This window comes from Antrostomus carolinensis, unplaced genomic scaffold (genome assembly GCF_000700745.2).
Source record: "Antrostomus carolinensis isolate BGI_N321 unplaced genomic scaffold, ASM70074v2 scaffold12501, whole genome shotgun sequence".
Taxonomy (NCBI): domain Eukaryota; kingdom Metazoa; phylum Chordata; class Aves; order Caprimulgiformes; family Caprimulgidae; genus Antrostomus; species Antrostomus carolinensis.
The window spans coordinates 2,897-29,977 of record NW_010293516.1 but is presented as its reverse complement, the minus strand read 5'-3'; the positions used below and the strand labels follow the sequence as shown (position 1 = coordinate 29,977).

Sequence of the window (27,081 nt, the reverse complement as noted above, 5' to 3'; positions counted from 1 at the left end):
AGAGCCTGCCGGCGGGGCCGGGGTTTTAACCACGCTCGTCCTGCTCACGCCCGGTGGTCAGTAACCGCAGCCAGAACCGTGCCTTAAAATGGCTCCTTAACCGGCTGCTTACGGTGCGGTCAAGTTTTCAGCGCCCGTTGGCAACGGCTGCGGAACCGCCGCCGAGTTTGTGCCCCGGTGTTGGGGGCAGGAGCTGCTAAAACTTTCCCTTTCAGGTGACTGGAGTGTTAAAACGTGCTTAATTTATTCCTAAATGGAAGATAGTGCTGTTACTGTGTTGGGTAACAAATGTAAAACGACAAAAAGATTAATGGTTAAAGATTAAGATGCTGACGTTTTGTATGGAACATACGAAAATACATAAAGCATTCATGACCAAAATCGGTGCTTGCTTTAATAAGCTCATCAAACTTTAATGGATAGTATATCCCAAAGCATATTGATTGCCAGGGCCTCAAAATGATGAAGTCAAAATGCATAAAAAGATGAGGGGTGAAGGAGGAGTATTCTGTCCTGATGTGCCAAAAGAAAAAAAAAATACCCATTATCTCTGTTCAGCAGAGCTTGATTTAAAAAAAAAAAAAGTGCTGGTAAAATGCAAGTGATGAAGCATCTCACCCAGGTTGTGCTGTCTCAAATACTGATGTTGAATAGTATTTTTGAACAGTAAAATTTACTTTTGTCTCTGAAAGTATAGCCTCTCTGGCTGAGAAGCAGTACCTCGCTCAGTATGTCGACTGTATCGTGTTTTGGGAAAGGAAGTTAACCTTGCTGAAGGGTGTGCACCTTGAAATTTAGATATTTGGTGGATCATGACTTTATGACATCCAGTGTGAGATTTGATTTGCAGATCCCCATGCCAAGTCTTTATGCATGTAACTGTAAGTTTCTGTTAAGGCACAGAGAGTTGCCTGATACTGTTTGTCTGTTCCTGTGAAAAATTTACTATTGCATATTTTCTTTGTCAATTTTGTTATACTGATAATTGGATGCAGTTCATCCTCGGCTTGAATGTAGTCTTACAAGAGAGCAATGGCACAGAACTAGGATCATTTATGTGCATAAAATCAGATTATTTCCTTTGGATGCTATTGTTTGCATTTATTAGTATAATAACATACTTTTAAAAGTTAACAGTTTTTTTAGGTTGAAGCAGTGGCTTTAAGTCTTCAATCCATATATCCATGTGTTAGAGCACTGAGTGTTTGTATGCATTGTGTTCTGGATTTCAGTTTCGACTCTTACAGTTCCAAACTACTTAAAGAATGGTTGATCTGCATGTGAAGTTAAGTCACCTCTGTCCTTGATCAATGTCTGAATAATGCCTCACTATTTTTTCCTCTTCAGAAATATCAGCATGGATAAAAATGAGCTGGTGCAGAAGGCCAAACTGGCTGAGCAGGCTGAAAGATATGATGACATGGCAAGTTGCATGAAGTCTGTGACTGAGCAAGGAGCTGAGTTGTCCAACGAAGAGAGGAATCTTCTCTCTGTTGCCTATAAAAATGTTGTAGGAGCCCGTAGGTCATCTTGGAGAGTCGTCTCAAGTATTGAACAAAAGACGGAAGGCGCTGAGAAAAAACAGCAGATGGCTCGAGAATACAGAGAGAAAATTGAGACTGAGCTAAGAGACATCTGCAATGATGTGCTGGTGAGAAATAATGAAACTGTTGATCCGTTTTTACTCAGAGTTGCAGGGTAAATGGTGCTGGGCCCTCTGGGACTAGTTCTAGTCTGTCATTAAAGCCGTGGTCTCCTGTGCTATTTCTGAAGGACAAGGTTTTAAAAAAGTCTGGCCTTTCTTTCCTTCTAATGTATTGATTATTTATATACAAATCTTCATAGTTATGAATGCTGGTCGATTTGGAGACGTGGAAACATTATTGTATATAAAGTAATAGGTATGAAAAGTCTACATATTTCTTTGAGACTGACTGAACTAGATATAGATTTAGTTTGGGGTTTTCTCTTCCGCCCTTCCACCTCAGTGCAGTATTTGTATCCTAGATCTCTTTGATTTCTGCAACTTTAATATGCTGCTCTAGTTGTAAGAGGTAGTTCTTACTCTACGGAAATTGTGCCCCTCCCTGGGTAAGATGATGTAATGTTAGTTATGACTCAGCCATGCAGAAAACTGTCTGCAGGAAGAGGCACTAGAAATGCTGTGATACCCTCTTAAACTTAAAATTTTTAGTAGCAAACTGAAAGGCTGTTCAAGTTAGATGTTTTCTGTGGCTTGTAGTCTTGTTAAAATGTGCATGTACCTGGCAAACAACCCTGTATTTTCGTTAGGAGACTGATTTATGAAATCTGAACCTCTTCTAAATGCTTATTCCGGATTGTCAGGTTTTTTTCCAACTATATTCACCTATAGTGCTTCAACAAGTACATGATTAACGGGTGTCCAGTCCTGTGACCACTTGTGAGGTCGATTTTACTGTCAGCAATAGGCAGTAGAATTGTCCACTGGACTGTGGACCCTGCTGGTGTGTCATCCCATATGTGACGAGGGATCACGTACCTGGAGGCGACAGAAGTGACATGTGATATGAGGGAAGTGTTAAATAGCAAAGTATGTGCTTGAAGATCTGATGCCAAATGAAAATTAAGATCAATGAGTAGCATAAATTTTGCTTGCTCTGTAAGATAACTAAATGACATGGGCGGTGATCGCTTCTAGAGACTGGTTCTCCAAGGGTGTGTAGAAGTCGGCATGGATAACTCTTGAGTCTTGGCTTCCAGTTTCGGCTGGCTTCCATGGTTATTGTAACACACCCAGTTTTGTGTGTTTTGTTATTTTGTGTAAGGGTAGCTCTGAAACTTCCACTGTGAAATTGGAAATGCCAAAATTACACATAGGAAAGAAAGGATTTACTAGTGTTGTTAAGTGGTGGCTCATCTATTTAAACCAGGGAAATAAGGATCCAAATCTGACATTCTAATTTCTTATTTATTTTTTTTAAATGATTAATTATTTTATTAATGGGGAGGTCCTCAGGGTGGATGCTTTCAGTTCAGAGTGATCTAAAATTCTTCTGTAAACTATGTTTGGGTTTCAGAAATCATTTTAATTAAGTTATTTGGCTTAGAAACATCCTTGGTGTTTGCAATTAAATTGTTTTTCTGATAATGGAAACCAGACTGGGGTGAAACTAGCTTTTATTGTGCATACTAAATAGAAAAGCTAAAACAAAAACCCAGCTTTTGAGTTTGCTGCAGCAGCTAAAGTATCTTGGGCGGGGGGCACGTGGGTGGGGAATCTTGTTAAATCTTCTGAATCTCAAAATGGGCTTGAATTTCTCTTTGTGTTTAATGAGAGATACATACATTATTCAAATAAATTACTGTTCTTTGGCATGTTACTACTTTTAGGCTAATTTTTAGTGTTGCCAGTCCAATTTTTCTTAATAGATTAAAGAAAAATTACTGTCCAGAGGAAACAATGCCTTAGGCAGTGATTAGCAGTAATAAAACTGCTTTTTTAGACTTAGGTTTAAAAAGAAAAATGAAAAACTTTTTTTTATCATTATTATTCAAGGATAGGGTTTAAGAATGCTTTCAGAAGACGTGCACTACATTTGACATTGCTAACTGCATTGAAGAATTAACTTTATATGTAAAAACATATTTCTGTTTCTTTATTGGAATATCATCTTCACATACATTCTTACTTACCTAGAAGAATGACCAACTGTATTGCTTTATTTGACATCCACTTTGCTTTAACAGGAAAAAAAGAATTGTAGTAAAGTATTTAGTTGGTTTTTATGAACAGGAGTCTGCAAAATGCTACTTGCAAACATAGAACTTGGATTTTTTTTCTTTTCAGAAGAGCCTCTATAATTTTTGTACAGCATAATCTAGTCTGTAACTGTTTGCAGAAGTGAAAAACAAGGCTTACCAAATGTTGATTGGTGTGAAGTATGCCATTAATAGGACCTGAAGTGTTAACAGACTTTCAAAGCTTTCAGTCATGAGCCTTATCCATTACAGTACAAAAGCAGCTCAAACTTTTTGTGTCTTTTCTTAAGACTGAATCTCTTTGAGCTGCTGTTGTGTCTTCAGCTGCCTCCTGTGCTCGTAAGTAATATTAAATACCCTGGGGTGTTACATCACAGCTGAGTATGGAAGTGACTGGTGTCCTAACGTCAGTGTTGAAGGGAGGAAACAAATTAAGAGGATGTGTTTGTGACTAGCAGAATGTAGCCAAAGTTGGCTCCTCTGCAGCTTCTTGCTCTCTTCCCTCATTTGTTGGAATCAAATTACTTGGTGGGTTGGAAGAAATAGCTCCTCTAATCCAGAAGAGGCAGAGTATACTAAACTGTGCCTGGCTTCTGTCCCCGGCTCTTCCGCTTGCAGAGTGACTAAGAGCAGTTAATGCTGGACTTTTTTATTGCTTCATAACTATTAGACTCAGTGATGAAAGGTTTAGCGGTTATCTGGGCCAGGTCCAACCTTTTATTTTTCTTCTTGACACTGATGTTACATCAGGAAAAGCCAGCACCTACATCCTTGCCACTTCCTGAATCTTCCCTCACTTGAACCCGCTGTGGAGAACCTCTACAGCTCTACAAACAGCTGAACTTGTCCTCTCGTTTGCTGCAGCCTCAGAGTGCTGCTGTACAAAGAAGAGACACCTAAAATCTCTTGGTCCAGCACCAATTCTGTCAGATGCAGACTAGAGTATTTTCAGGTGTAGCATAACCAGCTCTAATTTGGAGTTGGTACGGTAGTGCCAGTAAACTGCGAATAATTGTGACACATTGTGCGTAGTACAAGTTTCTCGCACTGTAACAATAAAGACTGAATTTCCAAATTCTTCAAGAATAATACAGGGTGTGTAGGAAGGAAGCACATTGCCATACTCAAGCATCTTAAATGTACTTGAGTAGTACAGAAAACTTCCAGCCTCAGAAATTTCGTATTCATACAGGAAATTAAGCCTTTTGTTAAGTACTTTTCCTCACGTTAGCTAAGTGTGTGCTTCACATCCTGTTTCACTTTCTATGGTAGAAGGGAGGGTCTGCCTAAAATACCAGTATAATGATTTTTTTATTTGTCATTTCCATAATAAAAATTGTTATTAATCTAGCGGGTGTGGATTTTCTTCAAAATGCTTTCTGCAATTAATAGGAAACCGAGCTGTAGCTGAAGTGATTGAAATTAAATCAGTAGTAAGATTAATTTTTCAGCTAATAAGGATTCTGAAGTACAGGGAAGAATGTATGGGGAGGTCTTTGAATAGCTAACATCTGATACTGCTTGCAAGTTAGTTCTCAGGTGCTCTTAACTACTAGTAGCTTTCAGACAGTCTCTGACATGAGCTAAATGTAAACTAATAATTTAAAACACAACTGGCTATCTTCACTTTAGTTTGGATGTAATTCTAGACAGTTAGACTCTCTTCCCTAGGCTGGCACATACAGCAGTAGTCTCCTAGATGTGACAGTTCCCATGCTCTTCCCTCGTGCTCAAGTCTTCTGGGTGATGTCTCTTCCTCCCCCAAGTTCCTGCACAGTCATACTTTGAGTAAATCTCTTGGCTTGCAGGACCCAAGCTCTCGGTTTGACTGTTTCTTTCCCTTTTGCTTGCTCCCCTTAAGGTCTAGAGAGCTTCCTGAAACCTTGGCTGCCCTTCATTCAGCATTCTAGAGTTACTGTTGCACCTAGGTGCTACACACCTCCTTTTCCCTGCTCCCTCCCTGCCAGAAGAGCTGAAGGTTAAGGGTGCTGTTCAGGACCCTCTCAGTAAGATGAATTGTTTGCTTTCTTCACCAGCTTTTTATTTCTTCTGAACTTTAAACTCAAAAGCACAATGTAGTACTCCTTGTGTATTTGTACTATTAGGATTTCTTTGCACCTGTTGTGAATGCTTCATTTTTTAGAAGTGGTAATTGTTGCAGGAATCTCAAGTAAGTGACTTTAGGTCTGCAGTTCTTTCATACATATATTGTTTTTTGGGGGGAGTAGGAGAAGGTTTAGTAACTTGTCATGGGGCTGCAGTTCACTGGGGGAAGGGAGTGTAGTTCCATTCCAAATGCATCTAAATGGCTTTTTAAAGAACATACCACAGAATTAATGCCTATTGCCATCATTCTCGAATTACTGTGGGACTATTTTCTAGTTGCCTGAAAACATCTAATAGGTTACTATGTTAACATCTGTAAAACCTGTTTCTGCAGTAATTCTTAATGCCAGGATTAGGAAATTTAGTTCTCTCTCCTATAGAAAGCCATATGCTTTTTGACATGCACATGCGTGAGTTGTTTGGGGTTTTTTTTAAAGTCAGCCATTGTATGCTCAATATGTTGTGCTGGTGGCCAAAGAGCACAGCTAGCTTATAGAGTGGTGCTAGCAAGGAGATGAGTAGATTGCTTGTGAGCTTGAGTGACTGATTATACCTTACAACCTTCTATGCTCTGAAGATAGCCTGATACTAGCAAAAAATGCAATGTTCTTACTGAAAATTGCTACCTTTAGTTCTGTGACTCCTTCAGGCTTGCTTTATCGGGTTTTTTTTTACTGTGCTTTATTTGTGTCTTTGAGATCTGTGTCCTTTATTTGATGTTTTTAGAAAAGGGGAGGTGTTTGTAGAAGCTTCTATTTGCAGAATGTTGATCACAGAAGAGGGGTGGTTAATTTATTTAAATCTGTGAGCTACATGCCCAAAATCTTTGTTGTGAAAAACTTAGTCCTTATGATTTTAAGCTGCTTTGATTGAATGATTTTGGTTGGAAGGTAGGTCATTTAGTTCAACTTTGTTCAGAACAGATTCCATTAGATCACATTGCTCAAGGCCTTGTCAGTCAACTTTTGAATATCTTTAAGGATGAAGGTTCTACAACCTCTCTGGACAGCCTGTCATAATATTTAGCCATACTTATGGTTAAAAGAGAGAAAAAAAATCCTTGTGTGTAATCAGAACTTCTCCTGTTCCAACTTGTCTGCTGCCTCTTGTCCTCACTGTGGACTTCTAGGAAGAGTCTGGCTCCATCTTCTCTAGGCAGCTGTACACAGCAGTAGGATCTGCTGTTTTTTCCTTCTCCAGGCTTAAGAAACCCAGCTCTCCCAGCCTTACCTTGTACATCATGTGCTTCAGCCCTGAAATAATGCCTGATGGCCTCTCTTGAGTATATCCATGTCTCTCTTGTACTGTGGAGCCCAAACCAGGACATAGAATTCCAGATGCCATCTTAAATTGTTAAAATTTGTATTAGAAGATGTTAATTGGTAATGTACTAGTGGCCTGTGTGAAAATATGTGACTACCTCTGGTTCACAAATGCTTCTCTGAATCAACTTTTCTATATTGCAGAACAAAATATAGCCAGGGTTTGCTAGCTTCCCAGGATGGTTATTTCAGCTTTTGATTAACTCTCCAAGTCCAGCTTTTTCAGCCAGGGTTTGGCTGATATAATTGCTTGCATATATTGAAAGTAGGAGGCTGAGGCAATTTGTATCAACCTCATGATTTCACTTTGTTAATCCTTTAATCACTTCCCTGTTTGTAGCTATACACCTTCAATTTTGGGGGTTTTTTTGGTTGTTGGGTTTTTAAGGGTTTGGTTTTTTTCTTTCCTGCAGTGAAGGCACTGCCTGAACTAGAGCAATTTCCCCCTTTTTTTTTTTTTTTAAGCAAATGGCCTTCATTTTTTTGAGCAAATTAAACTGTTGAAAAACTGTTGGACCTTGTAGAATTAAAACACCATTCATGGCTCAGTTCAAATATGAGATTACTTGTGTTGGTTTTCATTTCTTCTACATTTGTTGTTGACAGCAACCTTCAGTGTATTTTATACACTTACTGCTGCTACACAGTTCCAAGCAGCAAAATAAAGTTGATCAGTTTAGTCATCTATGACAGATACTCTCCTCCTTCTTCCATGCTGTCGAGGCAAGAACTTCATTGCATGTACTTGTAATTTTATGAAGCTGCTAAGTGTGTTTGTTTCACTGGTTGGTTACTTCGAAGGCTAAGAGTAGAAATGCTGCGTTGTTAAGATACCAGCTTTTACTCTTCCTGTGAAAGCTGTAAGTGGTGGAAATATAAAATTCAGAATCTGAGCAGAGTTAGTGCATTATCTCTGTGCATCTGTATGAACAGATGCCACGCTAGCTTTGGTTTTATCTGGAAACTTCTCTCTTGTTACCATGTACTTGACAGAAGCGTTTCTGACACAGGTTCTCAAACGCTTGACTTGTCCTTTGCTGTAGGCAGACACAGGGACTCCTGGCTCTGAATGTGAAGCTGAGTGTCCGTTCAGGCAGTAGTTGACTATAATTTTGAAATAGTTTTAGGAAGCTTGTGCTATTAAAGTTTCTTGAAGAGCATTAAGATTGTGATTAAATTTAAACTTGTTTTTTACTGAATGCTGGGTCTTGCGTAGTTGCTCATTCTTCTTGAATTCTGACAGAAATTGGCAATGCCTGTTCTAATGAGAAGGAACGATAAATTGTGCTGCTGCTGAGATGAACAGTAAATTCTTATTTTTTTTCTCAGATTTAATGCAGCTCAAATGAGGTAGAGAGCAGTTATAGGTTTGGGTTGGGTTTTTTTTCCTGAATATTGTTACCCTTTGTGATTATGCAGGTAACAAAATATTTAACAGTAGGACTCTGATCTTTTAACTGGTCTGATTCTTCTAGTGCAGAGTAGGCTTACATTGCTAAAATGGCATTTTTGCTAATAAAATGCTTTTTTTAACATTGTGTGCTTTAATGAACTACAATGAACATAGTCTGCTTCAGGAGGTTTCAGATGTGCTCAGAGTGCAAGCTGCTAAAGATAAGTGGTTCCTACTTCTGTTTTTTATTAAGGATAAAAAGTGTTGCATCATGTTTACGGGGTTTTTTAGTAGTATTTCTTCAGAGACCAAAACTGTGTAATCTTAAGACAGAATGTGTTCTAGTTCAGAGTACAGCCACAATAGCTATTCCTTAGACCTACCTTTCTAGCAGAAATTCTCATCCAACTCAGTTGCTTTCAGTTTTGTATTATCTCAAGTTTCTCAGAAGATGTTCTGTTTCTTCACGGAATAATGATCGATGCATTTGGCACCATTCTTACTTTGTTGCAAGCCCCCAGTATTCAAGAAATAAATTAATGAGGTCCTGCAAAAAAAAAAAAAAAGGTAAAAATTGCATATTGGCTTTGATCCTCAGTGGAGGCTGTTTTGTGTATTACTATCTGTAGCAATGCCTCAACAAATTAAATACTTTAATCCTAATTATTTTTCTGTTAAGTCTCTTATTGGCTGCTGCCTTTCATATGAGTTTTCTCGAAGTTGATTACTAAACTGGAGAGGTATTTTTGCCTGTGCATCAGGATTTGGTTCCTTCACTGCCATGTGTTGTTAAGTATACTTTGGTAAAAACCTGTAATGATTGGCATGGAGGACTTTAAAAGTCTTTTGAGGGATGACCTCGTTGCAGTCTGCAGCTTCCTCATGGAGGGCAGTGCTGGGGGAGGCACCGATCTCCTCTCTCTGGTGACCAGTGATAGGACACAAGGAAATGGAATGAAGCTGCATCAGGAGAAGTTCAGATTGGACATTAGGACAAGGCTCTTCACTGAGAGGGTGGTCGGTCACTGGAACAGGCTGCCCAGGGAAGTGGTCACAGCACCAACCCTGTCAGAGTTCAAGGAGCATCTGCACAACGCTCTTAGTCATACGGTTGAGTTTTGGGTAGTCCTGCAAGGATCAGGGAGTTGGACTCGATCCTTATGGGTCCCTCCCAACTCAAGATATTCTGTGATTCTGTGAATAATCTTCAAGACTGTATCCTGATATTAAGCACATTTGCTTCCCCTGCCATAAATACTAATTGGAAAGCAAAGTGGTAGAAGGAACAAGATAGTGAAGGGCACAAAGTCTTAAGTTGGGGAGGGTAGATCTGCAAAGAGAGCTATGTACATGGCTGCAGAAGTGTGGAATGAGAGATGCTGCTCCCCATTGCCTCGCTTCCCAGCCTTTTCTTGTTATGCAGACTGGTGGTTTGTCCATCTGTATGTACCGTATCTTACATCTAAGCACCCTGTGTGTGCTTTAGTGCACACATCTACTTCTTACTGACTTAGTTCTATCCTCCAGCACATGTGTCAGCATGAAGTTGATTTTTCTGGGTGTCCTGCTTCTTTCTCCCATGTTTTCTTCTGCCTGCCCATATGTGATACTGCTTTTGTTCTCTTTTCTAATGGTATTTTTTGAATAAGCTAAAATTTCTTGCCATTCTTCCTATTACACAGGATTCACTTTTATGCATTGGTCATTTAGGGTTTTGTTTGTTTGTTTTTTAGTTCTCCTCTAATTACTCAGACCTTGTTTCCTCCATTTTTTCCCTTCTTAGATCTTCACCAGATGGACTACAGTAAAACTGCTAACCAAGTGAACCCTTTTCCTGCTCTTATCAATCCTGGGTCCCTATGCATGTCACATCTCCTACTGTGAATTCTGCAGTTGCCTTCTTCCCTGTCCCCTGAAGGTCCCTTATCCCAAATTCTGAATTTCTCCCCTGCTCAGGCTCATTATTCTCTTCTCATCTCTTCCAGCCGGGCTTCTCTTCTCACCTTTTTCAAACTTTGGCTACTGTCTGTGTGGGCAGCCAGTTTGATGACAAGAGAGAATAACTGGTGCTGAGAATGGGCAGCAAGGTTGTTTTCTTCTTCAGCGGATGTTTTACCGGAGAGATCTCTAGTGCCACAGCAGCTACTAGTATTTGACAGATTTTCATGTATTCCTGTTCAAGTGAGCAAATGAGTGTGTAGAAATCTGTAGCTAGCTGTAAACAAGAGGCTTTGCTTTTGACCAGAGTAGACTGACAGCAGAACAGTCCTTTTGGTTTTCCCCCAAGAGGGTTGGAGGTCATGGATGAGACAGCAGTTGCAGAACCCAAGCTTAGAGTAGAACTGTAATCAGAAGCAGCGTAATGAGCCTGTCTCCTAAAAGCTGGGGCTTGGGAAGGAATTGTCTAAAAATATTACCGCTAAAAATACAAATATTTGTCATTTTCCTCCAACAATTCAGGTAGGTGTGTGTAAGTAACACTGGCCTGGTTAAACCCTTTGCAGAGTGTGTGCCAATCTGCAGCGCAGCTAATTGCATGTGTTGTTTTATAGCCTGAGTAACTTTCCTAACTATGGTGCTGAGGCAGAAAACACATGCATGGAAAATCACAGCTAGCTTTTTATGGGAATGAGAGGTGTCTTGAACTTGTCTGACACAGGTGGCCTACTTTAATAACTTTGCCATCAAAATAGAAGTCTGTAGAAGAATAGCTTAGCAAACGTGGTCTACAGCTACTGTGCTGGCTGGTTAGTGGGTTCCACTTGATGAAGTCAGGTGCATGTAGCTCTTCCTGCAAAGTGTGTACCTGGAAACACTGATTTGAATCAAGATTTTTGAATGCCTGCCTAAGTGCACCTGCTGCTTTATATGTGTAATTCTTTCAAATGCTCCTGCTCAGCTGTGCAGCTAGTCAGAAAACAGCAAGTCCAAATTGTAATGGTAGTCTGGATAGTTTTGTGTCTTCTGCCACAAAGGAAGGGTCATTGCCCTAGGAGCATGGACACAAGAGGAGCTCGGTACTCTCTGGGTGCAGTTGGTAAGTATATCTTGACGCATCTGGAAAGCTGAATCTTAAGATTCAATTGACTGTAATTTTATTGCTTGTTCTAACCTAGTGCTTCAACTGGATGTCTCTTTTCTTAATATCCATCACATCTTTCTTATTTTTCTTTCCCTCTTCCCCCTGCTCACCTTCTTCCTTTTGTAGAGAATAAAGTAAATAGCTACTTGGATGGTGTGAAAGTGCAACAGGGGCTTTTGATTCCTGTTTGGAAATTGTACTGAAACTCTTCAGGTTATCTGAAGTTATCTGTTAGTCTTCTAAAATAAATGCAACTTGAGTACTAGTGCTTTTATAAGCTAGACTCTTTTTTTTTTCTTTTTTCTTTTTTTTTCTCCATGAAACGGGAAGTAGGTTTAATACAAAAGTACCACTTTCTTGTGTTCAGGTACTCTCCAGCCTCTTCTCCGTATTGTATCGTGGGTGTTAAGATTATGTTGATGTAAGACGAGTTTGGACAATGTGGGGAATGTGGATGAGGAGCCTATTGAAGGTTACCACTTTCGGAGAAACCACATCTGGCTCAGGAGGTCCTAAGCATTGATGGAGGCTAACAGAAGCATGACATTTTCTTGCTTTATGTGTTTTTCTAATGGCATCCTTTTCTGGGTGGTGTTGCAGGTGGGTTAGTAGACAGTCCTGTCAGCCAGTACAGTCTCTCCTGTTTTCTTGTAATGTCTTGGAGAAAGATAGTGGCATGCTGCTTACATCATAAAAATATTAGGCCATTGTCAGTAGGTGTGAAATAGGTTTCAGGTTGAGCTTAAAAAAATACATTATATTTCTTTCATGTTTTCCATTAATTTAGAAACAAAGAGTTCTTCCATGTCATCTTCATTACTGTGCCAGAAGCCGCAGATGGATGACGAATTTAAGTTCAGCTAGTACTCATGTGTAATTTATCTTCAAAACTAGAAATAATGTCATAACTATGTCAGGTGTTTTTTGTTACTGCATGAAAACAAAGGCCTGCATGGTTAGCTGTGAGCAAAACTAATACTGTTTAAATTACCTAATGTTTACCAATGTATTATTCTGGATTTTTGCCATCCTGCAGCTTGCTTCTTTTGTCCGTATATCTTTTTGTATCTCCACTAGTTCTAGAGTTTTTACTCAATGGTGTATCTTTTCAAATTTAAAAACGAAGTTTCTTGCTCTCAGTACTTTAACTATATATTGCCTGCTCATTTACAACTATACTTTTCTAGAATCTGGTGATTTTGTTCTTATTCTTCTGTTTAAGAAATATCTTAAATAGAAAATTGAGCTGTTGATGCAGTCTTCAAGTGCATTAATAGCTGTCTAAAGTTGTCCGGCAGTAACATGTATTGAGACTGAGCCTTTAATAAAGGAAAATATGCACAGAACTATAAGCAACAAGGCAAAACTGAGTTAATACTCTTATGATGAATTTGGGAATAGTCCTTTGGCCCACACAAGTCATTTGCCAAAGATGTAAGCAAATGCTTTTAAAAGAATGGCAGATTTAGGCTTCCAGTGTCAGGGAAGGACTGTTCAAGTCTTTCTGGGTTGGCTTCCTGTCTTCAACTGAAGTTCTCACCACAGCTTGACAAACTGAAGCATGCCCACTTGCAGTAAGAAGCAGGCAGACTTTTTGTAGTATGTGGGGTGTTGTTTTTTTTTTTCTGTTACACAGAATTACTACTTGTTATGGTTCCTTCACGCTCCTGATAACTCTTAACCTTTCAGACTTTATCTTGCAAAACCACAGGAACAAGTCCTTAGGGCCTTTCACCAAAATAGGCTTGAAACACATTATGCTTAATGCTGCCATCTGACTGTGTCCTGCTCTTGCAAAAGAACGTGCATAAGAATGAAGGAAGTCAATCTCTTTCCAGTTTAGTGTTTAAAATAGGTCAGAATTGAAGTTTGCCAGTAGAATAATAAAGCTGTGTGCATGCAGCCTCTGTTACGTCTTTGGAGACAAGGACTTTTCTCTAGTGGATCTTTGTTGGGGGTTGGGGACGTACCAGATTGATGAGGTTTCTCATCTATGGTATGTGTAAGCATTGCTGACATCTCTTGGGTTCAAATGTGCTGTCCGTCCCAGTCCAGAGTACCAGAAGGCTGTTAATTTAGTCATAATCACAACTGCAGATGTGAAACATTGAAGCTTGATCTTTTAACAGCCAGTATATTAGTAACAGTTGATATTCAAATTTAGTACATGCTTTTTTTTAAAAAAAAAAAAACAAACAACCAACCAAACAAACAACCAAACAAACAAGCAAAAAAAACCCCAAACCAAAAAACCTAAAGAAAAGGTCATTTTCCATGAAGTCTTTCCGGAAAGACTGTGTATGGCTTTGCTGTGACAAGTATTAGAAGAACTTGTACAGGCTGTTACAGGTTTTGGCTGAAAAGTGCTCTAAGATGCTGCTGCATCTGCCTGATTGACTACAGTGCTGTGGTTTGTTTCTCAGCAGTTAGATTCTTGCTGTCAAAAGCTCTGACAATTAGAGCTGAGTAGTTGTGGGGCTTGGGGGGCAGGGAGTGGTGTTTTGACTTAATTTTAAAAGCTGTTTCTACCAGGTTCTGATTGAGGCACTGTAACTAACTGCCCGTGGAATTATAGTTAGTATGTATGAAAAATTGATGGGAATTTGGCCCGATAGCAGCAATGTCCTGAATGAGCATGAGGGCTTAGCTAAATACCATGTAGCTGTAGTATACCCGTGCTGTGTGGACTTCAGTTGTCAGGGTGTTGTATTCATTGCTGTGATGCATATCACCTAACAAACCAGCTTCTTGGTCCAGTCTTGGACTAGCTGTGGGGACTTCAGTGGCCCATGTGGTGATCGGCTCTGTACTGATAAACATTGTCATATCAGTTGGTAAAGGAGAATGAAGGTAGGCCTACATTTATTGGTGGTACTATTGAAACAGTTCTTGTTTCTGTTTCTTCTGCCTTGAACAAACCAAACTCATCAATAGGACTAAAATATCAACTGGAAAAAAATGGATTCTCCAGAGAAGCCTTGCAGTTAGAGCTGCTTGAAAAAATGAAAAAGATAAACCATATTCCCTGTAAGCAGATGTGTTAGCAGATAACAAAGTGTTAGGTTAGTTGTGCCTTTCGTTACGCCTAACACTCTATATTATCTTCTGTAGCTGAACTCTAAAAGGTCCATAGTTTTATGAGTCTTATCTGTATAGCTTTCTGTAGCCATACCACCTGCATGCAGATTGCTGCTTTCACAGACACTCTCTAGGATAAATCAGTATACTCTTGAATCTTCAGGCTAACTTTAAAGGATTGTTTTGTGTTTCCTTATGCCAGTAAAAGAAAATATGTTCTGAAATAAAAAGACTGGTACAGACATGAGAAACTGAATATATAGCACTGAATAAGTAATAGGGGACAGATCTCCTTGCAGTAATTTCACATGCTAGCTTTTAAATGTTAATCTGCTTTCAGGTTTTATTGTTGCTGTTTATGAAGTATTTGGCATAAATAAAATCCTCCCAAAGATATGTGACCTACCAGTCCTACGTGTTATTGTATAGAATAGAGTCTTTCATCCAGATATGGGCAAGCAACCAGTACAGTCTTGGAGTCAGAGCCTCTTTGCATAGGCTGTTCAAAGAGATTGTCTTAGTTTGTCAGACTCCTAAATTCAACATGGGTTTAAAACTTTTTTTCGGTACAAGGTTTAGCACTGTCTGAGCTGCTGTTGTCCTGCTAGTGTCTGATCAGGAAGACTTCTCAATTAGTAGCCTTTCCTCTTCTCTGTCTGCTGGTGCAGTTCACCCATTCATTCAGGCTGAAAGAGTTGGGGCTGTTCAGCTTGGAAGAGAAGGCTTTGGGGAGATCTTATAGAGGCCTTCCAGTACCTGAAGGGGCTACAGGAAGGCTGGGGAGGGACTTTTCATAAGGGCAACTAATGACAAGACAAGGGGAAATGGCTTTAAGCTGGAAGAGGGGAGGTTTAGATTAGATATTAGGAAGAAATTATTTCCTGTGAGGGTGGTCAGACACTGGAACAGGTTTCCCAAGGAAGTTGTGGATGCCCCCTCCCTGGAAGTGTTCAAGTCCAGGCTGGATGAGGCTTTGAGCAACCTGATCTAGTGGAAGGTGTCCCTGCTGATGGCAGGGGGTTGGAACTAGATGATCTTTAAGGTCCCTTCCAACCCAAACCGTTCTATGATTCTATGAATTAGGTGTTCGCAAACAGCTTTACCTCATTTGTGTCCTAAGTGAAGTTTAAGTCTGGAAGTTTGGTTGCTGCGACAGGAGTGATCAGAGCTGTACTTTTTAGTTGAACAAACTTCAGTATGGATGATGAATAATTTCTGTTTCTAGAATCACTGAAAATATTTTGGTCTCACCAGTTAATGGAGGGTACAGAAGGAGGGCAACTCCCCATGGTGCCAGAAGGGTAGGTGCAGACTGACACACCTGATTTAATTGCAGTCCTACAGAGAAAAACTAATAAGGAGCCTTATTCTCAGTAACTGGGAACCTTCATTTGTCATTGAAGTCAGAGTTTCTTGGCACTGATGAAAAATGTCACAGCTGTGAATCCTGAGGTTCTCTAGTGGTGAGAACAGAGTGCACGAGTAGTTGCAGAGAGCTGCAGCCTGTGAGCCATATATGTTACGGCCTTGGGCTTCATTCCAGCCACGCTGGGGCAGAGGTGACTCTGAACCCTTCTCCTCACATAGTGGTGCACCCTCCAGAAGGCTGCCCTTGGCACGAGGGAACTTGGCACTCGGTTTGACTGGCTCCACAAAAATACTGCTGCTGCTGACTTGCTTATGTTGTGTTTCCTTAGCTGCTGAAGGGTTGTCTCCGCTGTCATTCAGGCGGGAAGCAAGGACACGCAGTATTTTTCGATGTCTCCCAGCATGGTTATAAAATGAAGCTATATACCAACCTCTACAATACTGGAAATATCTAATAGTAAAAGTGATTGAATTAAATACCTTCCATTATGTTGAAACCAGTAAAGTCCACTAACAGGTTTTTATCTCATTGGAGCATAGGCACAGCTGAAGCTTGTCTGATTTTTGTTTCTGTCAGCTGGACTTCTTCATTACTCTCTCTGGGGTAAAAATGTGAGAGATCTGCCATCATAGGTCACTTCATTTTGAAGGGTTTCATACAAGGGTGTGGCTACCAGGCTAAATAATCATGATTTCTATAAATGAATTAGCAGTATTCTAATTTAAAACAAATTAAAAAACAAACAGACTTGTTCACTCTTCTTGCTGTTTCTGTGAATTACAAACAGCTTTATGTCAGTTGGCCTATTAAGCAGAGTAGGTACCATGGTACCTGTGTCACAGTACAGTGGTTACAGCCTACTGTATTCAGGGTGTGCCTATCCCAGGAGTACATCATGTAGATATTCACTTAACCTGCAAGGTAGCTTCCAGAGGAAATTAAAGCAGCCATCATTCCGTGCCTGGAACTGAATTAGATTGTCCATTTCTGTGGTGTCATTGAAATGAGAGCTAAAAACAGAGGCAAAACTGAAATATCAGTTATCTAATCTATGCGGGGGGGGAAAGATACACGAAAATTCTTACTAAAACTTATTTTAAAAAATTGTTTGCTACATAGCCTTAGCAAAGTGTGTGTAAGAGCATCTGATTTAATGTTGAGTATTCAGAAGCACTTTTGCACTTTTTCTGGCTTTTAAATACCTGGCTTTTCTTTCAAAGTCTGATTTTAAGCACTCAGTATCAAGAAGTTTGACAAGCTTGTACCTTAATTTGACTAAATGTGTTGGATCTAGTGATTGTTTTTTTCCTTCTTTTTTATTTTTTCTTTTCATCATAGTAGAATTCTTGCTAAATGACATGACTGCTGTCACTGGGAACTTGCTATGTTAATTTAATAAGCAGTTAGAATAATCTAGAAAAACCTGGTCTGAAATGGCAGCCCACAGGGAGGATTTGATGGAGCGACTCCAGAGAGCTGCTTTTGCTTTGGAAGATGTAGGAAACACTTGTTAGGGCGGCGCATAAAGTCAAACAGATGATCCTTTTCGGTGCCACACAGCTGACTGTCAGATTGTCAGCTGTCGGGAAATGCAAGAATCCAGTTCGGATCCTGGAAATCCAGAACGCAGTTTCCTGCTGGCGATGCCAGTACAGCGTTCCCATTAATGGGAACTAGGTTAACAAGACTTATTTATTGCCTTGTATGTAGGATATTTGGGTCTCTGATTTGTCAGCTGATACTTCAAATCCTTTTATTCTGTGGATGCAGACTTTCTTCCGCTGTATTCCCTCTGCCCAGACTCTTTGGATTGCCTCATTTTGTCAGGGTACTGTGTGACAGCCTATAGAAACCCTTCCTTTGGTCATGCAAGACTCATCTGTAAATTAACACAGCCACCTTCTCCCCATCAATTCACAGAGGCAGCATTCATTTTTTTTTTACCTAGAATTCTGATCCAGAACACGTTGACCTTAGGTGAATAAGCTATGTAGGATGTGAAGAAAGCAGGCAAAAAGTAAAGCTGACTTGACTTTGCAATAGACTGTAGTATAATTGAATTGTTGGTTCAGCATGCTGCAGAAGTATGTATGTTCAAAACACTATGTTCTTCGTTTCTCTTTTAGTCCCTGTTGGAAAAGTTCTTGATCCCTAATGCTTCACAAGCAGAAAGTAAAGTTTTCTATTTGAAAATGAAAGGAGACTACTACCGTTACTTGGCTGAGGTTGCTGCTGGAGATGACAAGAAAGGTACTGTATGTCAGCTTGTGGCTAAATATTGTAAAATTCAATTGCTTTTGGTGGGGTGGTGACACAACTCTTAATTTTAGAATAATTCTGGTTTGGGTGTAAAATTCTTCAGTAATAGGCTTCCTGTTTTCTGCAGAAAAATCATAGGTTGCTGGCTTTCAAACAAGTTATGAAAGTTTCCAGGTACCTCTGCCATTTGAAGCAGAGAGAAGATGTTCAATCACAAAATATTGAAGTGAACTTACACATATGTGCATCTGGTTTATGACTGAAGTGCAGGTTTATGCATCTTCTGCCTGAATGAGTATTGGTTTTTTACCTCTTCATAGGGGGGCAAAGTCTTGTAGCTTTTTAAAGTCTTTTTCATGCTATTTCTCCTGCATTTCTACAGAATTTTTGTGAATATATGAAGGTGAAAAAGTACAAAAAACTTGCATAGGTTCAGTGAGCAAAGAGACTAGAAACCCCTTGGAGAAGAAAAGGATTGATAAAACTTACCTTACTGTTGGTAAAATTTCTTACATAACCATGGTAGTTTAATGTCCAGATGTTTTTTATTTCCTCAAGTTTCTTGTATCTTCATGTAAGCAGCTTGTCATAATTGCAGGTAAGTTGCCTTCACCTAAATTTATTTAGAAAAGTTAATATAAGGCACTTAATGTATTAGGTGGCTTAACTGCTGTAGTTAAGAGACATCATAGCAACATGCTGACTCCGTGCAGAGTCGCCTTCAGTTCAGAACAACATGTTGTGTTTACATACAGCTTGTTGCAAACAGTGTTAAGCTGTTTCCTGAAGCCAGTTGAGGACTGGCGGCAAGGTACCCTGAAGAGCAGCACACTTCATCACAGAGCCCAGTCTGGTAACTCCTGCCAGCCCTGGGCTGGCTTCTTGCAGACTCAGTTTAGTCTGCACTCAGTCTGCACAAGTATGGGATGCTTGGGAGCGTGCAGACGGTCTGATTGCATGGACTTGGGACCCTCAGGGATTATTGGAGAACTGTTCAGCTGTGTGGCTGATGCTCAGTAGTGCTGTGCCCTTCTCTGGGACTTACTAGGTTCCTTGCGGTGCTGTTGAACATGTGGTGCCCCTATGGCCTTGTGCTGCTCTCAAGCTAATAAGCTCTCTATGATATAGAAGGATGTCTGTGTGACTTCACAGAAGCTGGGTTGACTTTGGTATAGAGGTGAAACAGACTTGGAATAATTTCAAGGCGATAGATGTGTCTGCTTTAGCTTTGTGGCATATGTGATATATCCACATTACATCGGATAGCCCAGTTTCCCTGATATGCTGGATAGTAGGGAGTTGCATAACGATACTGAGACTTACTGTAATAGGGTCTGATGGGACTTCTGATGCTTTACTGCATGCAAACTGACCCAGTCTTGATGGCAGCAGAATTGCATGTGTAACCAGTACTTCAGATCTGTTCCTGTACAGAAAGTAATTATATTTTCCTTTTAGTAATCTCTAATCACGTGCATAGAAGAAGGTACAATATTTTGACTCACAAAGTTTCTTTCTATTGAGGATTAAGTTGCAGACTCTAAAATTAGACTGAAAATCTTTCTTTAGAGTGAAGTTTGTTTTTACTTAAGCCGGTCTCCTGGTTGAACAGTTTTTGATGGGTTTCCAGATGGAGAAAACTTTTTGAAAGCCCATCTAGCTCATAGTTGCTATGGCTCCTAAATTTAAGATTTTTTTTAAATATTTTTTTTTTTTGTACCCACCCCCCAAGTGTTTCATCTCACAGACTTTTCCTGTATGCTGTCTGACCTTGAAGAAGAGCAGCTGATAATTACTGTTTAGGAAATAATGGCCATTTAGTCAGACAATATTCTTTCAGCCTTTCAGCAACAGTCTAAAGCTCCCAACTCGATGAATTGGATTTTTATCTTCATAAACCAGATTATTTTATTGACTAGGGTTTTCTTACAGCAATCTGGCAGGCAGGAATGTCAAGCAGGTACCTCACTCTACTATTTTAGCCTTGAACTTTCGAACCATACAAGACTTTCTAAAGAATCCAAAGTTAAGAATCTTGCAAATTATTTTATACTGGGTGACTGATTTTGCACTAAGTTTCCCAAATCATTGCTCAAAGGTAACTATTTTCTCAATTAAGGAGAAAAAATAGACCTTTTTTTTTTTTTAGTTATGTTAAAGAAAAATTATTAAAAAATAAAATGCTCAGCTTCATTTTTTTTTGAAGTTACTTGTTTTTCATGCTGCTTGTTTTGCCTTTCATAAACAGTGCCATTTTCTAAAGCTTTTCCTTTGAGATGGGTAAAACACTTCTCACTATTTTTAAATTTAAACTTACAGTAAACACAGTTGTTCTCAACCCTAATACACCAACTTCTGGTCACTTTCAAGGTATTATGGCAGTTGTCTGATTTTTCTGAAGCACTTCATTGTTAGTGGTGAGTGTAGAGAGGACAGTGTTGAATAATTGTGCAGTGAGTATCCTTCATCGTCCCTGTTGAAGAGGACAATATGATGCTTTAATTTTTTTGAATATATAAAGGTGAGCAAATAGAGATTGCATAGAAATCCTGAATATGGGTATTCAGTTATTCTCAGATTTCGAGTACTTCTGACTTAAATGTTGATGTATTTTTAACTCCTTAGCCTAAAATTCCTTTCTTTATTTTTGAGTGCATGTGACTGGCACTGTGGCAGAGATCATGCTGGATGTGTTTCTAGTTTGATCCAGAAACATTAGGATTGGAATTCTTTTCCATCTGAATTGAATGACTTCCTGCCCACCTTTTTCTCAGATGCTGTTACCAGTCTCGGAGAGTGCGGGAACAGTGGTCCCTTTGTGCTCAGTGTCTAGTGAGTCTCTTGCCTCCTGCAGTCATCGAGGGCATAGTTCGGCTTGTGGGCTGTGTTGGGCCGTGATCTTTGGCATAGTCTGCTCCTAAGTTCAAGTGCATTCAGTGGGAATGGAAACTGTTGAGCTCTTCAGTAACACAATATAGTTAGCTTATTCCACCAAGCGATTAAGTAAGAGAATGGCAAAAGATTAATCTCTAAAAAAAGAGACAAATAGTTAATTTTTCTCTCTGACTTCAAAGTTTATAGGTACTAGAACATTTAAGTTAGGTAAAAATGCTTTCCATATCTGCATTGCAAGTGTAACTATGTTGGAAGCTTTTAAAAATGAGTATTTAATTCAGGTTGACGTATGCAACGCTATCTTTGCCAAACAGTTTGAATGGGAACTCATAGATGACTGTCACTGAAAGGGTTCAGCATGACAGGCAAAGGCCATCAGTGTTTTCTGTGACTAAAGCCTGCATCTGTAATGCTTTGCAGCATTTAAAGACATGGAAATTGTGGTGTTATATCAAAACTGTGTGTAGTTAAAACTTCAGTTTTGTACCTTTTCATGTATGTGCTTGGTTCTATATTCCTTAAGTGCTACAAAACTGCTGCAAACTTTTCTAAATACAAGTAGTCACAGGGTATCAGAGAGAGGCTCAAACCTGTGATTTGGTCTTCCTTTTTTTGAATAATTTAAAAATGTAATTCAGTAAAATCTTCATAAAATAGTGACTTCTTAGTTAAAGTGCTCATTCACAGGCGTTCACTCTTAACATACTTTGTTCATGCAAGCATGAACACAGTCCTGATTGTATGTCTGAATACAGTATGTGAATTACTTACTTGTGGTTTGTGTGTGTGTTTGTGTCTTCCCCAAAGGGATAGTGGAGCAATCACAACAAGCATATCAAGAGGCTTTTGAAATCAGTAAAAAGGAGATGCAGCCAACACATCCTATCAGATTAGGTCTGGCTCTAAATTTCTCTGTGTTTTATTATGAGATTCTTAATTCCCCGGAGAAGGCCTGTTCCCTTGCGAAAACGGTAAGTCTAAGGGGGTTGGAAATTCCATTTTTATATTATTTGCGTAACCTTTTGTCGCATGACCAATGGAGTTGTTTGTTTTTATAACACTAGGCTTTTGATGAAGCAATTGCTGAACTTGATACATTAAGTGAAGAGTCATACAAAGACAGCACGCTAATAATGCAGTTACTGAGAGACAACTTGACAGTGAGTATCGTTGAAGTTTGCATATTATCGGTAACAGGATTGGTCTTTGTGGCAATCAGAGTTGTCCTGTTGATTCTTAGCTGTGGAGCTGTGTCTGTCATTTTCTTGCAGATGAGTTTACAGTACATCATGTTTCTGAGCTACATCTTTTTCTCCTGCCTGGTCTTTTTTGTCTACATGCTAATTAGCACAGTTTTATGACAAGACAAATTGACCAAATTTTTCAGAGTTTTTTATTCAAGGAATTTTGCTTAAGTGACATAGTTTGGACTGTGAATAGCAAAGCTGTTATCTTTTGTTATATAGCATTTGAGAACACAGTTGCATTTGCCTCTTTAAAACTTATGTCAAATTTCATATAGCTTATTCTGTGTGATTGCATGTGCAAGGAGTAGATCCCACATTAAAACTACAAACAGAGCTAGCAAGTCCATTTGAGGGCCTGGTGGTTTTTTGTTTTGGTTTTAATTTTGATAAAGCTGAAATTGGAATGGGTGCTAGCCAGGCTGTTTCCATGGCAGTTGCAAAACAACAGTCTTAATTCTTTTTTTCCTTGGACTCATAGCTGTCTGTGGTGTAAATTATGGATCAAGATTATATTGCTCTCTCAGAGTAATCAGAATCTTCATCTCATGTGTGGGGTTTTTTTAACCTACTTGCAACTTTAAAAATGGCAAAGATAATAATCTAAAGCAAATGAAACAGTAAATGTAAGCAAACATGCAATAGTGTAATTAATGGCGTGGTTCACTCTCTGGCCTTCTTGGGGGGAAGGGAGAGCTGTGAGCCAGAACTGAAAAAATACAAAGCACCTCTTGTCACCAGATGTAACCCCTTGTTCGTGTTCTGTGCATCTGATGTCAGAGACACTTACAAAATAGCTGGGCTTCTTTTAACATAACTAGAAGTAAGGTTGTGCAGTTGCATAAAGTTGAAGTTGCCGTGTTTTCTGCTTTTGTTTGTGACACTTTATTTCCCTGTTCCTTGGAACCTTTTCTGCTAGAAGGGCAACTTAATGCTGCTGAAAAAAGTACTTGTGATTGTTCCAGCTGTCGATTACAAAACAAATGGAAGAGATTTCTCAACCTCCGTAATGGAGACAGATACAGGGTTGGCATCGCTCTCAATGTCTGTGTGTGCTGTCCTCTTGAGTGAGATTGCTCAAGGGCTGTCCTCTGAATGAGTGGTATTGAGATGGAGAATAGAAGTTGACTTTAATTGCTAGCTTCCCAGTAAAAATAATGTAAAGCTTGTCATAGCAGTTGGAAAGCAAATTGTTTCATACAAGAGCAAAAGTTGGATTGAACTACCATAGTGTGTGAATTACAGTAGTAGGCCTGATAATTGATGTGAGCTTTCTGTTATAAGGGAGAAAGCTGTAGACAGCTGCAGGATTCCATGTTCTTGAATGGATGATATGTCTTGCCTTAAATGCTTAGTGTGAGCTGTGTGAGTGTATTGATTCCATGTTTTTCCACAACTTCTTGAGGTAGAAAATAAGTTTTGATGCAGACTGACAAAGACTGTAATGGAATTTAATAAATGTTAAAAAAAAAAAATAAAGGTAAGTTTTGCTAGTTATGCAGATCTGTTACAAAGGCTTTTGAGTGATTCAGCATGTTGATCAGTTATGTGTGGGAGCAGTTTCCCCAGTTGTTGATTATTTTTACATTGAGACTTTTATGGCTGAAGAAGAGTGTGTGTTCATTCTCAGCGAGGAATAAAGGCAGAGAAGTGTTCAGAGGGTTGTTTAATATATCAAGTCAAAATCTGTTTTACTGGTATTGTTATATAATTCCTTTTTTGCTCTGTTACAAAATTGGTTTTTTCTTAAAAAAAACCAAAAAACCAAAAAAACAAAAAACAAACAACCAAACAAACAAAAACTACACAAAAAAGCTTCCCTTCCCCCTAAGGGTTTTTTTCCCCAGCAGATTCGTTAAACTGTGCTCTCAATTGGTGATCCTCCTTTCATACCAGTCAGGCCCTTCTTATTTAATGAACAAAAAAGTATGTATATGTACATATCTGTAGATACTCTAAAGGTGAGGACGTAGGATAAAAGCCTTGGATAAAATTGTGATAGAACGGTTCTTACTAACTGTTCCGTATAAGAATAGCACTGAAGTTGAGAGTAACGTGGTGTTCCAATAATGTAGTATAGAATGAAGTGCAGGGGCTAGAAATGGGCGAGTATGCTGTTGTCTCCAGTTAGCCAACTTGTTGCTTAATGCCTTCAGCAAGGAACGTTTAGTGCAGATACCGTGTGTTATGTTCAGAGCAAGTACAAGGCTACTGGTCTTGTGCAAGTTTCTATTGTTCTCTACTACTGGAAAGGATAAAATGTTTCTGATTATGGATTTTTATTTTTTTTTTTAAGTATCTTGTGAGGCCTTAGCATAGGTAGGGACAGAATGAATTGTTCTTAGGTTTTACTGCCTTACGCTACAGAGCATGAAGGATTCAGTTAATGCTGCTAAAGCTGTGTAACTATAAAGTGAGAGATTACAGATCATGCTGGGCTGGTCATAGTTTGGAAGCAGACAGTGTGGTGAAATATTTGGTTGAGAAAATAGTTTCTTTGCCCTGGGTGTTGCTCTGGAACTGATGCTTAGTTTCCTTAGGTGGTACTTAATCTTGATATATGACTCCTTAGTATGACTATATGGAGCTGAAAATAAGGTTTTGTGCATACTGCGTGTTTAGCTTGATTTTTCTTCCCTCCTTGCCCTGCCTTCCAAGTTTGTAAGCTCTGTGTTCCAGAAGCTGCTGAAGGGGTGCACGACTGACTGAATAGAGCCAAGGGATAGAGATATTGGTGAAATGTTTTCATTTTTTAAAAAAAAACCCCAAAACTACAGATACCTGTTCTGAAGAAAAGGTAGTATTCACTATAAGGTTGGATGTGGAGAGAGACCTTTACTGCAGCTCTTCCTTCAGAAAGATGCGTAAAGCTCACTTGAGGAGAAGGTACAAATCCACAGGAAACCAAGTATTCTTAGTTCCCAGTTCTCCTGTATCTGTTCTGTAGGTCTGATTCTTGCCTGCTTGTAATCGTCTTTTAGTGAGCTGTGTGGATGTGAGACTTTGGTTTTAACTGTTCGTGAGCTTCCTCGTTAAATGCCATGTAGGGTTGGGGCATCTAGGACGAGATTTCCATTTTGTGATAGCCAAGAAATATAATCATGTTAGTGTGGTTTTTTTCCCCCCCCCATGGTGCTTAGTAGGAGCTCTTACAAAATTATTATTTAAGAAGGAGGCTTTCTTTCTAATAATTCCTTATTAATTATTAGCCATAAATGTTAATATCTTGCATATTTCCCTCTGTTTTCTTTCCCAAACAGTTGTGGACATCGGATACCCAAGGAGATGAAGCCGAAGCAGGAGAAGGAGGGGAGAATTAACCAGCCTTCCAACTTCCGTCTGCCTCATTCTGAAATTTACACAGTAGACCATTTGTCATCCATGCTGTCCCACAAATAGTTTTTGTTTACGATTTGACAGGTTTATGTTACTTCTATTTGGATTTCTATATTTCCCATGTGGTTTTGTTTAATATTAGGGGAATAGAGCCAGTTAACCTTGGGGGAATTTATCTGTTTTCATCTGAGGTGGCCAATATAGGGTTGTGAAATTTTTATACAAATTTTACATGTTTGACATAGTACTTTTGGTACATTGTGGCTTCCCACAAGGCCAGTGTTAAAACAGCTTTCTATGTCAAGCACAGACGACTGCTTGCATATTGGTCTGTCACGATGGAAAAAAAGGGATAATCAGTTGCAGCCACAGGTGTAGTTAGCGTGAGTATTCAAGCTGGAGCACACATGGCTGTGAATAAACTGATGTCCCATAGATATTGCATGTCAAGTCAACATGTGAAATCTGTGGAATATGCCAATCAAGCGTACATCTTTGATTGCAGCTGAAGTGTTCCTTAAGACAGTTTGATAACCCAGTCAGCTTTCTCTAGAGAAGGACAGAGAAACGGTTCACATTCCATTATTTGTAAAGTTACCTGCTGTTGCTTTCATTATTTTTGCTACACATTTTATTTGTATTTAAATGGTTTAAGCAACCTAAGAACAAATGTACAAGTAAAGATGCAGTAAAAAATGAATTGCTTGATATCCATAATGACACTGTATATCGAGCACAGCAGTAAAACAAAAACCCATGTATTTAACTTTTTTAGGTTTTTTGCTTTTGTGATTTTTTTTTTTTTTGATACTTGCCTAACATGCATGTGCTGTAAAAATAGTTAACAGGGAAATAACTTGAGATGATGGCTAGCTTTGTTTGATGTCTTATGAAATTTTCATGAACAATCCAAGCATAACTGTTCAGAACATGTGTATTAAGTTGATGTAAGTGGAATAAAAGTTTTATGAATGGACTTTTCAACTACCTTTGGTGTAGATTTCATGTGGTCTGTCTTCCTGCAGCTTTTAGAGTAATGGCAGTATTATACACAAATTCAATATGGAAGTATTTTTACTGTGGAAAATCTTAATACACATTTAGGCATTTAATTAATTTCAGGGAAGTCAAGATTGAATATTTCATACCTGATTTTGATTGCTCTAATCAATTAATTGACAGCTTTTAGATGCCTACAGCTTTCTGACTGTCCAGCTGATACTCTGGAGATACCTTAACCAACACATGGTCCCCAG

At 39.1% G+C, this 27,081-nt stretch overlaps 1 protein-coding gene across 2 annotated transcripts; it reads left to right on the top strand.

Annotated features, from left to right (window-relative positions):
- Positions 1 to 1,139: 1,139 nt before the first annotated feature.
- On the top strand, positions 1,140 to 26,812 carry YWHAZ (tyrosine 3-monooxygenase/tryptophan 5-monooxygenase activation protein zeta). Of its 2 annotated transcripts, none has more exons than XM_010177297.1 (5): positions 1,140 to 1,651; positions 18,218 to 18,341; positions 22,053 to 22,216; positions 22,310 to 22,405; positions 25,750 to 26,812. In XM_010177297.1, exons 1-5 carry the CDS (start codon positions 1,322 to 1,324, stop codon positions 25,807 to 25,809), a joined length of 774 nt encoding a protein of 257 aa, XP_010175599.1. In that variant the 5' UTR covers positions 1,140 to 1,321; the 3' UTR covers positions 25,810 to 26,812. The 2 variants fall into 2 exon arrangements, with proteins under 2 accessions (XP_010175599.1, XP_010175600.1); XM_010177298.1 differs by having other exon boundaries at positions 1,351 to 1,651; positions 18,218 to 18,350; positions 22,059 to 22,216.
- Positions 26,813 to 27,081: the final 269 nt, after the last annotated feature.